Source organism: Delphinapterus leucas, chromosome 4 (genome assembly GCF_059928025.1).
Source record: "Delphinapterus leucas isolate spDelLeu-1000000601 "Yukka" chromosome 4, BTC_Dleu_Yukka2, whole genome shotgun sequence".
Classification (NCBI taxonomy): domain Eukaryota; kingdom Metazoa; phylum Chordata; class Mammalia; order Artiodactyla; family Monodontidae; genus Delphinapterus; species Delphinapterus leucas.
Genome location: NC_143132.1, coordinates 59,191,036 through 59,203,354, shown reverse-complemented (window position 1 = coordinate 59,203,354; position 12,319 = coordinate 59,191,036). Strand labels below are relative to the sequence as shown.

The 12,319-nt window shown below is 39.4% G+C and overlaps 1 protein-coding gene across 2 annotated transcripts in view; it reads left to right on the top strand.

The window, feature by feature from the left end:
* Positions 1-4,857, top strand: part of CCDC80 (coiled-coil domain containing 80) — a 35,117-nt gene extending 30,260 nt beyond the window's left edge. Inside the window, exons 7-8 of one of the 2 annotated variants that reach the window (XM_022600276.2) lie at positions 1,953-2,033; positions 3,130-4,856. In XM_022600276.2, the coding sequence (XP_022455984.2) occupies positions 1,953-2,033; positions 3,130-3,467 (419 nt within the window). In that variant the 3' untranslated portion in view covers positions 3,468-4,856. Of the gene's footprint in view, positions 1-1,952; positions 2,034-3,129 lie in introns of both variants that reach the window. The other variant, XM_089910539.1, reaches the window with a different exon arrangement.
* The last annotated feature ends 7,462 nt before the right edge of the window (positions 4,858-12,319 follow it).

Below are 12,319 nucleotides of genomic sequence, written 5' to 3'. Positions count from 1 at the left end.
ACCAGGAAGACAGCAAGATCTGTTAAACAGAACCTTATGCTTTAAGACAAGCAGGTCAAAGAGAAATGCAGTTTATTATTACTATCATTATTTGCAGTAGATTGCTCAGTGTTTTGAAAACTAATGTATGCTTTCTTTACCAAATATTATTATCCTAGTGGTCAGAAAGAGCTAGTATCATTTTGAATATGGACATATAGAAAGGAAAGGAAATGCATAATACAGAGAACTTATTACTAAGTTCTGTTTTGAACCAAAGAGATAATGGCAATTTCAAAAGTGGAAATCACAACTGAAGTCTCATGTAAAATACACCTCTGCAGAGGAAGAATTTTGAGAGAGTCATTAGAGGGGGGAAGAGTAGCTAGGGGGCCACAGATTAAATAATTCATAATTGGAACACAGATGAATCTTTATTGTTTTGATACTTCTATTAGGAAGAAGAATCATTTATCAGTTATAAAACTGTGTTTGATTTATAAAAGGTGGTGTGGTGGCCTAAGTCTTGCAAAGCATTACCAGAGCCTGGGCCCTTGCTATGACCCAGTACCTGAACATTATAAATACATTTCAATTTTAAGATGTGAAATAATAACTCCAAAGAAGGCAGAAAATGAGCCCATAACAGTAAAAACAATTAGAAAATCTGTGAATTTTTATTTATACTCCTATTAACAAGGTTAATGCTTTAAGAACTTATATCAATATATGTAAAGAAGATTTGATTGTGCCAGTATTCTTCGGCAAAATTTAAATTATGTATAGCCACCAACAGTGCTGGGTAAGGCAGAAGTTTTTAGAGCAGTTAATGGCCCTCCACAATAAGAATATACATAAAATCATGGTTTGCTAATTTTCTAAAGATGTCTTTGCAGCAGCTATTAGGTGATGTTTCATCTTGAATCTCTGCACAGAGCCCAAGCCAAACACTTTTGCAGTAGACAGGAAATGTGAACAAGTCACGTTTTTAAGGAATAATTAAATTCATGATCTTCCCTTTTGAAAATATGACTCAACAACATGTAGAATAGAAATGCCTCGCTTCTCTGGGAGAAGAGGAAAGGCCACAAAATTTTTTTGTAATAGCATTTTGCCGGGATTTCAACTCTTCCTTAAAAAAGCCCTCCATGGTGGCTTTCAGTTTTCTCCCCTGGACAGTCAACACCGTCAACATTCATATTTCGTTCCAAGTTGCTACCATGACTAGGCTCGGATTTTGTCTAAAACCACGAAATCTGAATAGGATGAATCTAGAGCCTCCTTGTCCTCCGGTGTTCTTTCTCCTGAATCTTTTCATATGCGCTTCATCTTCAAAAGAATTCCAACAAGCTACCAAGGCATGACCTTCTTTCCTTTCCTGAAACTTTAGCTGAGGCTGGGAAGCAAGTTGTGCCTGCTGTGCTACCCCTTTGAGTCTTCTAAAAAAGTGCTAAGAACCTGCCCTTTAAACTGACAAACTTTTCTTTGAGGAAGCCAGAATGATTTCTTAAACAATCACAACGGCTAGGGTCTGTAGTCTTTTCTTTGAGAGAAAATTAAATTATCCATGCAAGCTGTTATAACTTTAGGCATGACTTTTTTCCAGAACACTAATCAACTTAGATCATCTTAGATATTTTAAAGTTCCGATGGCTTCATTTTTGTTTTGTCATTTAGTAGAGTGAGAATCGCAGTTTAAAAGCAAATTCTTCTATTTCAATCTGCAAAAACAAAACAAAACCAGACCACATCTGACCCTGTTGTTAATCCTAAAATCTGCAATTAGTCTTTTTTCAAGATGTTATAAGTATTTAAATATATTTTTTAATGAAAAAACTTTAAAAAAATGAATTATTTTACATAATCAGGTTATGTTTTATATTCTTTATAAACTTAGAGATTTTTAATTCTCAGACATCCAGTCTTTGGAAGTGAAAGACTTACAGATTCTACGGCTTTCTTTTTTCTCTTAGGTCTGCGCCACATAACTGTTCTGAAGCTTTTAGGTGTTGGAGAGGAAGTAGGGGGAGTTTTAGAACTGTTCCCGATTAATGGTAAAGTGTTGTTACTTTAAAACAGTATAAACTACTGATAAGTTCAGTTAAATTATGTTAATTTATATGTAAGCAGTGGGTGTACCCCTCAGGTGAAGAAAGGTCACAAAATCCTCCCTCTTCATGTTTGCCCATGTGTGTGTGTGTGTGTGTGTGTGTGTGTGTGTGTGTGTGTACACAGGATGCATGTAGAAGAAGGGGAAGGAGAGCACAAGCACTAATATTGTTTTTACTAAAAGAATCATAAGTGACAGCAAAGATATCCATTTTCTTAACTGAAATAAGTAATTCTTTTTTGTCTGCATGGGGCTGTATTGGCTTACAAAGCATTTTCATCTATGTTATCTCATTTAATTCTTGAAATAGTTTTATGAGGCACAAAGGTCATATCTCACTGATTCCCTTGCAACAGATAAGGACATATACTAAAAGGCTCAGAGAAGCTGAAAGAAAATGACAGTGACTAAAAGTTTCAGAAAGTAAACCCAGTCCTTCCATCCAAGATCAAGCGCTTTACCTGAGATAATGTGGATAAATCCCTGGCACAGTGCTGGACAGAGCAGATACCCAGAAAGTGTCAGTGCCCTTCTCCCTTCCCTTTCTTCTTTTCACTAATGATAATAGATTAAATATATTCCCAGCTCTTAGATAATTGGTATTTTTCACCTTTGACAATGAAATAAGAGTTTTGTTATAAAGACAACAGCATCAAAAGTAAAGCTGTAACCGCAAAGAATAAACTAAGCTAATTGGAAGTAAACTTAGAAATATAAACAATATAATCTTTGTTAGCGACAAATTTTAAAGCAGTTGATCTTGCCAGGATTAAATGAAGGGACTGGTTTTATACTTTGTAACATTCCTATAAGGAGACATTATGTACCCCAAAGTTGGATACACTAATAATGTTGTAGAACAGCAGGGACATTTCTTTGCTAATAGAAAAAACAAGCAAACTTTTTAAATAGGATTTTTGAGCTGAAGAGAAGAGACTCCTGGGTCCTCTCTCTATTCTCACAGTGGTTTCTTCTCACTTTGATGCTTTCCTGAGTGCTGCCTCTTCAATCCGCTAACAACTTTTCTAATCCTATTCCAGGGAGCTCTGTTGTGGAGCGAGAAGACATACCAGCCCACTTGGTGAAAGACATACGTAACTATTTTCAAGTGAGCCCAGAGTACTTCTCCATGCTTCTAGTTGGAAAAGATGGAAATGTGAAATCCTGGTATCCTTCCCCAATGTGGTCCATGGTGATTGTGTACGATTTAATTGATTCGATGCAACTCCGGAGACAGGAAATGGCTATTCAGCAGTCACTGGGGATGCGCTGCCCAGAAGATGAGTATGCAGGCTATGGTTACCATCAAGGATACCAGGATGGTTACCAGGATGACTACCGTCATCATGAGAGTTACCACCATGGATACCCTTACTGAACAGAAATATGTAACCTTAGCCCCAGCCAGTTTCCCCTGCAGCTGTTGAAGCCACATGTGGCCAGCTATGTAAAGGAGAGTTCTTCCACACTGCCTACATTCCCTGCCTTTTTCTTTCAGTGTTCTTCCAAGATTAAATAAATAGCAAACTTTTGCCTACTCTTGAGTTGTTACTGAAGCCTTAAATCATAAAGATGTTTAAGAGAATTGTTTGTCTAACTGGAGGGGATCTGGTGCTGAATAATGTTATTGAAAATGGATATTTTCCTTTTCTTAATATGGTGGACGTGATTGGGAATACAGTATTCTATAGCGTAAGTATTTATACCTCTCTTTTTAGTATTAATTGGTAAGTGAAAACCATGATTGTTAAAGAAAATTAAAGATCACAGCACAGATATTTTCAGATGAACATCTGAGCAGATGGAACAGACAGAGCAGATAGCTTCTTAACCCTTTTTGAAATGTTAGTCTAAAAATGATTAAGACAGCTCTGCTCTATACTGTGAATTTCTTTCCTGAAGTTTGTTGCTACAGGAGTCCGGTGATATTGGCTACCAAAGCCAGGGCAAGTACCAAACTCAGCTTTGTTATCATAGCCACTTCCTGCCCTGTTTCTGTTAACTTTTAGTGTCTTTTCAGGGAAAAGGAACTTCTAGATCACCACCAGAATCTGGCTCTGCAGCTAGAGGTGCTACTTTCAGAGTTCTATCAGGTACCATGGAATTTCCAGCATGGGAAACCTTGACTCTTCACATTGGACTCCCTAATGGGCCCATTATCATACTGGCGCCTTGTAAAATAAAATTACAAAGGAGATTATTTTTAGGGGTTCTTTTTGTTTTCAAAGGAAAATGTTACTAAATTAACAGTGGATAAAATTGTAACTGGATTGCAGAATATAATCCTTGTCTTTGAAATAGAGCATTTATTTTTTACATATGGCATATAAACTAAATATTCTCCCTTCTTCGCTCCCTCTTTCCCTTCCTTCCTTCTTTCCTACTTTTCTTTGGTTTTCAGCAAAGACCAAGTAATATTAACTAATATGTATGAGCTTGCCCTAAGGTGATCAGATTCCCCAGAGTTTAGCATCCGGACAGTGCCAGCCTCTATCAGTAATAGGGATGCTTATTTTTTGTCACTGTTATTAACAACTAATTCTCCAAATAGTCTTGAAATTGGTTATTAACTCTAGTGAGCCTAGATATTAATAACTGCATTCAAGCCACATGTGAATACTACTAGCGTTTAACTTATCTGTGCCTATTTGTACAAGTTTGTCTTTACATCATCTGAACTTTGTTATAATTATAGTAAAAGTGGAATTTGTACCTCAATGAACCTGAGGAATCACTTGTTTTGTCCCTTATTCTCTATGAAGACCATTCATTCTTACCTGTTTTACAGGTAACTGAGGTCCAGAAAGTACAAGTGACTTCAGAACACAGTTTTCTTATTATATAAACTATGCTCCCACCCTACCCCTCTCCCATGGTGGAGAGCTTTCCTCCTCTCTCCTAGAACAGTCTGTACCAGCTGCCTGAAGGGTGAAGGTGCAACAACCAGGTTGATGTGCATTGCTCTTGCATTTTTGCCAAGGTGAAGCACAGCTTAAAATTGCCAATAAGAATGGTTTTCTTTATGATTGTTTCTGAAATTACATAGGGACAATTTCTAAGGGCCACAAATTGTCTCAGTTTCAGGAAATATAATAATGAGGGAGTTTCATCTCCCAAGGAAACTAGGTAGGGATAATAGAAAATTTACTTATAGAATAATATGAATAAGGTTCTAGCTCCTACACCCAAAGAAAGACAACACTTTTTCATAACCTGAGATTACTTTTTCAAGAATTCTTCTGGTTTCAGGGACACTGAAATGATCATTAGCAAATGCATTTGAAGACTCCTTCCTCTAATGAATGGAGACAGAAGTCGTGTATAATCATTTGGGGGACTGTAGTATAAGCCATAGCTCAGCAAAAGAACACATTCAGAGGAAGATGTTTTTGGTAAATGTCCTCAAATTCTATAATCTGGAAAACTACAGAGTAATTCTCACCAAATGGGAGGATTGGAGAACTAGGTAACCTGAATCTCTGTCTTCCAGGGGTATAGATCAGGTTGTTTGAAATCTGAGTATTGTTTTTTTTCCTATAAAAGCATTTCCTTCCCAAAACAGCAACAACAAAAAGTAAGAAATAAATAAAATATAGTCTCTGAGAAAGTTTATAGTATTTAGAAAGAAAAGCACCCAGTTGAGTTAGGAAAATCTGGAAAACTCTGTAAAGGACACAGCCTCACCAAAGTTGCTGGTTGTCATAATTCCCTTCCATGAATTTCTAAGAATTGGTTTCCACTAGAGAAATCCCAGGGCTCTAAGGTGAATATTTTTTTGTTTGTTTTGTTTTTGTTTTTTTGTTTTTGCATTACGTGGGCCTCTCACTGTTGTGGTCTCTCCCGTCACGGAGCACAGGCTCCGGATGCGCAGGCTCAGCGGCCATGGCTCATGGGCCCAGCTGCTCCGCGGCATGTGGGATATTCCCAGACGGCGGCACGAACCCGTGTCCCCTGCATTGGCAGGTGGACTCTCAACCGCTGTGCCACCAGGGAAGCCCTCTAAGGTGAATAATAATTCAGCAGAGAAATCCTTCTCCTGCCTGCTACAGAGGCTGGTGGCCCAGACGCAGCAGAGTCGGTGGAGCCCACTGGTCTCATTTTCTGGATTATAGTTAATAACGAAGCTCACACCTTCTCAACTCCTAGAGCCTTGACGATAAAAATAGCTCAGGACCAGGGTGAATGATGGCCTCAGCTGACCCTGATTGATGATCTCAGTGCTCAGCACTGTAGGGAGATTCCAGAAAAGGAGAAGCCTCTTGAAAAGAACCTCTGTCCATTTCTGTGCCACCACGAATTCCCCTTTCCCTGCTGAGGAATCCTTTCTGCTCCATGGCTGCTCTGTACTTGATGGTTTGGTGTGTGTGGACAGAGGGTGTGGTTGCTGAGTACTCTTAACTCCAAGTGAAGCTCAGTTAAAATGCTAACTACTTCTCTTCAGTCCTCTCAGAGTTGGTGCAAAGCCCCTAATGCCAGACTTTCCTCTTCATTTTGTACATGTTATTAGTTACTAACAACTCAAGAATCAAGGTCGGAGTGGTGCTTCCTGATGGTCTCAACCTGTCGATAGTGATGCTATCAGCCAGGAATGCCCGGGGGCACTCACCTGGGCCTGTATTACAGACATTTCCCCATAGGAACCAATGTTGTGGCTGGACTGGCCTTTGTGGTTCTTATTATGATCGCAAAGTGCACTTCAGCAACAACCATGTTGATGAAAAATTAATCAATAGCAGATCTAAGAAAGCAATGGAAATTTTTATTCAAGCCAACCTGAGGATTATAATCTGGGAGACAGTCTTTCAGAAAGCTCTGAGATTTGTTCTACCAATTAGAGGTCAAAGCTCGGTTACATACTTTTTTTTGAGACAAATAGTAATGCATCATTTGACAGTTTACAGATCAACATGTACAAAATGATGAGTAGTGGGTCATGGGTCATAGTGGCCCCTTACGAGGTTAGGAAGGAAGGTTATCTCCTAAGGCGGTCTGGTTAGTGCAAATGCATAATACACACTAAAGGGGAGGGAGGAAGCCGAAACAGGCAAAGAAGAATTTTACGTTTTTTTCATCTTGCCATAAAATATGAATTTTATTTCATCAACCATCACGAAACTCTGTAAAAAACAAGATTTATTATTCACAGGTCCTGGAGGATACACACGGCAAGGCTGCAGGTAGAGAGCAGAGACCTGGGGCTCTGCCTGTATTGGGGTTGAGGGTGAGGTGCCTAGGGTTTCACGGGTTTACTTTTTATTGGTGAATTTAAACCTAAGAGTGGGAATTTAGGCACATGAAGGGAAAAGTAGGGTCACTCAAGGGGTCAGTTATGTAGGTCACCCAGGGCTTTCCAATAGGGGAACTTCATGGGGGTTGCTGGATCTTTAGGTAGTTGTGTAGCTGGCAACATGTTTATTCGAGATGGATTCTTTGACATGGATGCCTTAACAATCAAAAGATTAATGTTAAGCCTTTACATTACTCTCAGAAAAGCTAATTGTCAGGCACTTACACAGAAGGTGATGAAGCGCAAAGGGCAAGTTGTAACAGAATTCGATGGGTGTTTTAAAAGGGCCAGTGGACTTGGGAAAACTACTGGTCCTTGCCCTGACCTGAGATGAGTCACTTTACCTCTGGGACTCAGCTTCTTATCTCCAAATGAGAGAGTGGGACTAGACATTTAAGTTTCTTCTAACTCTGTGACATTTATGAATCTTTCTTGGTCTCTAGGGAGTAGAATGCTAAGCTCAGAGAAGCTCAGAGATTTCCTATGATCCAATCAATGTTAATTCTCAGAGAACCCAGACTTCATAGTTCAGAATCCAGTTCCAAATTGTTATGGGAATTGGGAAAGGTATTAAGCGACTTCACTGAATTCTTCCCAGCACAGTACTGCTGCTGTGGCTGTGCTCTAAAGCGGTCATCACCTCTAACACACAGAAACCCTCATCATCACCTTAACAGCCAGGCTGGAGCTTCCAAGGGATTCAGGCTGGCAAGGACTGTGAGCTTCCCGAACGTTTAAGGAGTCCCTTAATGTGGTCCCCAAATTAGGAAATTTGTGTTGCAGCATATGCTTGTGCTTCAACACAAATTTCCTAATTTGGGGACCAAATGTATCACCTGAAGCTTGGAAACTGGGCAGTCCCTGGGCAGACTTCAGAGACCTTAAATATCAGTACTTCCTTCTAGAAAGCAAAAGGATGGTCCTCCACCCCCCACTCCATGGGTTGATACATGTGCCCAGGAGGCTGGGTGAAGGGGTGGGGTGATTTTAAACAGCTAAAACTGACCCTGGGCAACATTTTCTTTGGCTTTCCTCCTCCCCCATAAGCATCCCTTTCCTCTCTCCTGGCCCTTTTCTCCTTTCCCTGGCCCCTCTCTCATGAACCATTCTGGCTCACAGATGACTACAACTGATTAGGTATATAACTGACATGCTAAAGGTACCACCCTTTCTAAGGACATCTGCAGCGCAAAAGGAGATCCTTGAAGAAGGGCCATAGGGAACAGCTTGACAAACCATTTCTGAAAGATTGCTAATCCCTGGAAGCAAGCCTCACTTTCCTTCCCGAAAATGTTAGAGAAAGAGTAAATTCCTCCTATGGATTTCACCATCATTCTGTTTGTCTCCTTTAGTCCTCTTTTCTATCTTTGGCTTGCCTCTTTTTGTGAATACTCTTTAGAGAGCCAAATTAGAACAGGGTAGGCAGAGGCAGGAATATACCCAAATTTGGCAAGACTTGATCAAGAATGGCTGAAAGCCTTGAAGTGTGAAGAGAACCATCTAGTCATTCCAGGTCTTAATCCAAGATACTCATTTTCAGGTTATGCTCAAGTTATATGATGATTCCAACATTTATTGTATTTATATTATTTTCTATGTACTTTGCTAGAAACGAGTAATACAAAACTGACATTTTCCAGTACAGATTAGTAGAGAACAGCCATGTACACAGTCAATTATAAGATAGTATATATAATCAATGATGGGGGGAGAGGTATAAAGAAGGGACCAGGGAGATATAAGTGATGATAGTTCTTCAATCTTTTGGAGACTAGAATTATTACATGGCTCTTCCTGTCAGCCTCGACATGATTTGAACAAGTACCTCATATTGACTCCACTGTCACCATAGTCAATGGCTTTTGGATACTCACAGTGTAGGCACTGCTTCTCCTGGGAACTTCTTACCTCTCCCAGATTTAAGAAGTTGTCCGGATGTCCATGAAAGGATGCTGGCACTAATACTAATTCATTCATCAACACTACCCCCTCACTGAAATAAACTAAAATGAACAATAAGCATGAATTTATAGAAGAAAACTTCATCAAGATTGAAACTAGGGAATAGCTTTAATCTCAAAGCATGAACTTTGAGTAATGTGTGTCTACTTACTATCCCCAACTTGGGGAAATTGAGCACTAGGAAAGATAAGAAATACACTTGTAGTCTATTGCTCAGGCAAGGATCAGCTGTAGCTGAGAGGCCAAAGTTAAGTGACATGGCTATGCCCTGCCGTTCTTTCCCCCTAACTTCCTAATTGGAGGAAGGAGGTTTGGAGATAAGGGTATATATATATGCAGGATGGAGTTGGTTTACAGCTAGACTGGAAAAGCTCTATCTCTGGGGACATGATGGTATCTTTTTCGACTCTTGGCCAAACTAAGGGCAGTGGGATTTATGATGTGCTGTTTAAAGTTTGAAACTACCCCGGGGATCCCCAGGGTTAATTTCTTTAATGATAGTTTCCAACTGGCTAAATAGATTACAAAAACCTGACTGATTAGCTGGCTAGAGAGGCCATGAAAAGCCTGGGAAATTCTACTTTGAGCTCTCCCAAAGTCAAGATTCCTCCCACAGATCTTGGTAGTTCCAGCTGGAGACAGTGGAGACAGTGCGGTCTCTGTGTAATAAGGACCCTGGGGAGCTCAGGCTTCGGCTCTCTTGGAACCCCAGTGTCTACACTCTCCTTTTCTTGCAGCACCATGTCCTTTGCTTTAAATAAAAGTCTTACGTGAGTGTCCTCTGTGGAGTCTGGTGAGTCCTTTCAAATATATGAACGTGGGAAATCTTTGCAGCAGGGCAGTGTGTATAAATTTTACATAAAAAAACTTACAGAATATGAAATGTTAAAATATTTTATACAATATGTTGAGTGTCTGTAACATATTAAATGTAAGAATATATACAAATATTATATAATTATATATAAGTATACAATAGAAACATTCTAGTAGCAAATTTCACAGTTGTAGAGAAAGTGTGTGCCGCTTTCAAGGCACTTCACTTAGCCTGACTTCTTATCAAAGCAGGGGGCTCAGTCTCAAACAGAGAAACAAGCTAAAAGTCAAGTGATACCCTCTCCTCACAACAGGAGACAGTACTACCCCTATCTCTATGGAACTGGCACTCAAAGCAGGCATTTCAACTGAGATAGAGGAAAAGTACACACCCAGAAAGTTCCCTCGTTGCAATTTTCCATGGTCCTGCTTCCCTTCCACCTTCTTAAAACACCTTCTAGCTTTAACACAACTTCAAAGATGCCATTCAGGGTCCAGGTAAAGAGCAATTGGGTAAGGGAGATTTCACCTACACCATTTTGTGGGAAATAATGGGGCTGATTAAAATTTTGTTTAAAGATGAGTACACAGAAATCTTAAAGAAAAGATCTATACAGAGGCATCCATGCACCCAGGCTTAGAAATCAGCTCCCCTACAAAAATGGGGAAAAAACCCCATATATATATATATATATATATATATATATATATGTGCATATACGCATACACACACACCTAGACATACATATACACATACATACGTACATATGTAATAGGGCAGGGAAACAACTTTTTGGCAACACTAAATGATAAAAAAGGAGATTTCTAAATGGAAAAAAAAAAGGTGACTTAAGAATTATTTTTCAGACAAGCCATTATTTATATTATATTAAATAGCTATAGAAAGTAATAAAAATGCAAAACCTCTGAACAATAATATGACTCGAAAAAACCTGCGGTTAGTAGTTATTAGACACCAAAAAATATTAAAACCTCAGGAAGTGTATCAGTCAAAAACACTTTTGGAAGAGAAAAATCTATTTTAAGACAGCTCCCAGCTGAGAGATGAACTGGCATTTAAAATTATGAATAAACAAATTATGTCATGAACGAATAAAGTTTAATTAGCTGTGATAATTGGGATTACAAACTAAAAGGCAAACTATTAATTCTTGAAGGAAAAGGTGCATAATAAAACATTTTAAAAAGAACTTCCAGGGCTTCCCCGGTGGCGCAGTGGTTGAGACTCTGCCTGCTGATGCAGGGGACACGGGTTCGTGCCCCGGTCCGGGAGGATCCCACATGCCGTGGAGCTGCTGGGCCCGTGAGCCACGGCCACTGAGCCTGCACGTCCGGAGCCTGTGGTCCGCAACGGGAGAGACCACAGCAGTGAGAGGCCTGCTTACCGAAAAAAAAAAAAAAAAAAGAACTTCCAAATTGCATCATATCCATGACAACATCAAATCTAAGAGACACCACTATTTCGTGTCCTGCTAAGAAACAGTCAATTAAACATTACTTTCTTGTCATCTAGAATTTTCATTTTATATCTCTTTTTAAAGAGCTTTTAAATACTTTGCATTTATCATGTAGCATTTTCTGATTACATAAAAAGGGAAACTATAAGTTAAATAAATTAAGCTATTTCTAGAATATCTTCACATTTTGAGCCAGAATCTCTTGAATCCCTTTTTGACGCAGAGTCGTGGATGTCTGAGGTTTTCCAGGCAGATAGTTCCCTGCACCACTGGGAGACGTAATGATGATGAAGCATTTTAAGAGAGTTTCTCTGCTGTCTCCAGGGTCTTCTTCCAAGCTATTGACACTTATTCTGTAAAAACTGATGCTGGCATGTTCTTGATCTTACCAGGAGGTACCAATGAAAGATTTTCAGACAACAACCAGAACTCTTATCCTCTCCTCAAATGGTCTTTTAAGTGGTTTGTTGACTGAAACATCAAGAAGTTGTAGGCACGTGCCAAATGCCTGCATGTGCAAGCAAAGACAACTTCATTACTGCCAGGAGGCAGCAGCTATATTAACATGCCATTACTTAACACAGCCGAATTTCAGAGATGGTAATGTGAAAACATATGAGTCCTAGAAGAGATGAAATACAGCGTAGCAGACCTAGATAAAATTCTCAGAGCTTATTAAGAAAAAGG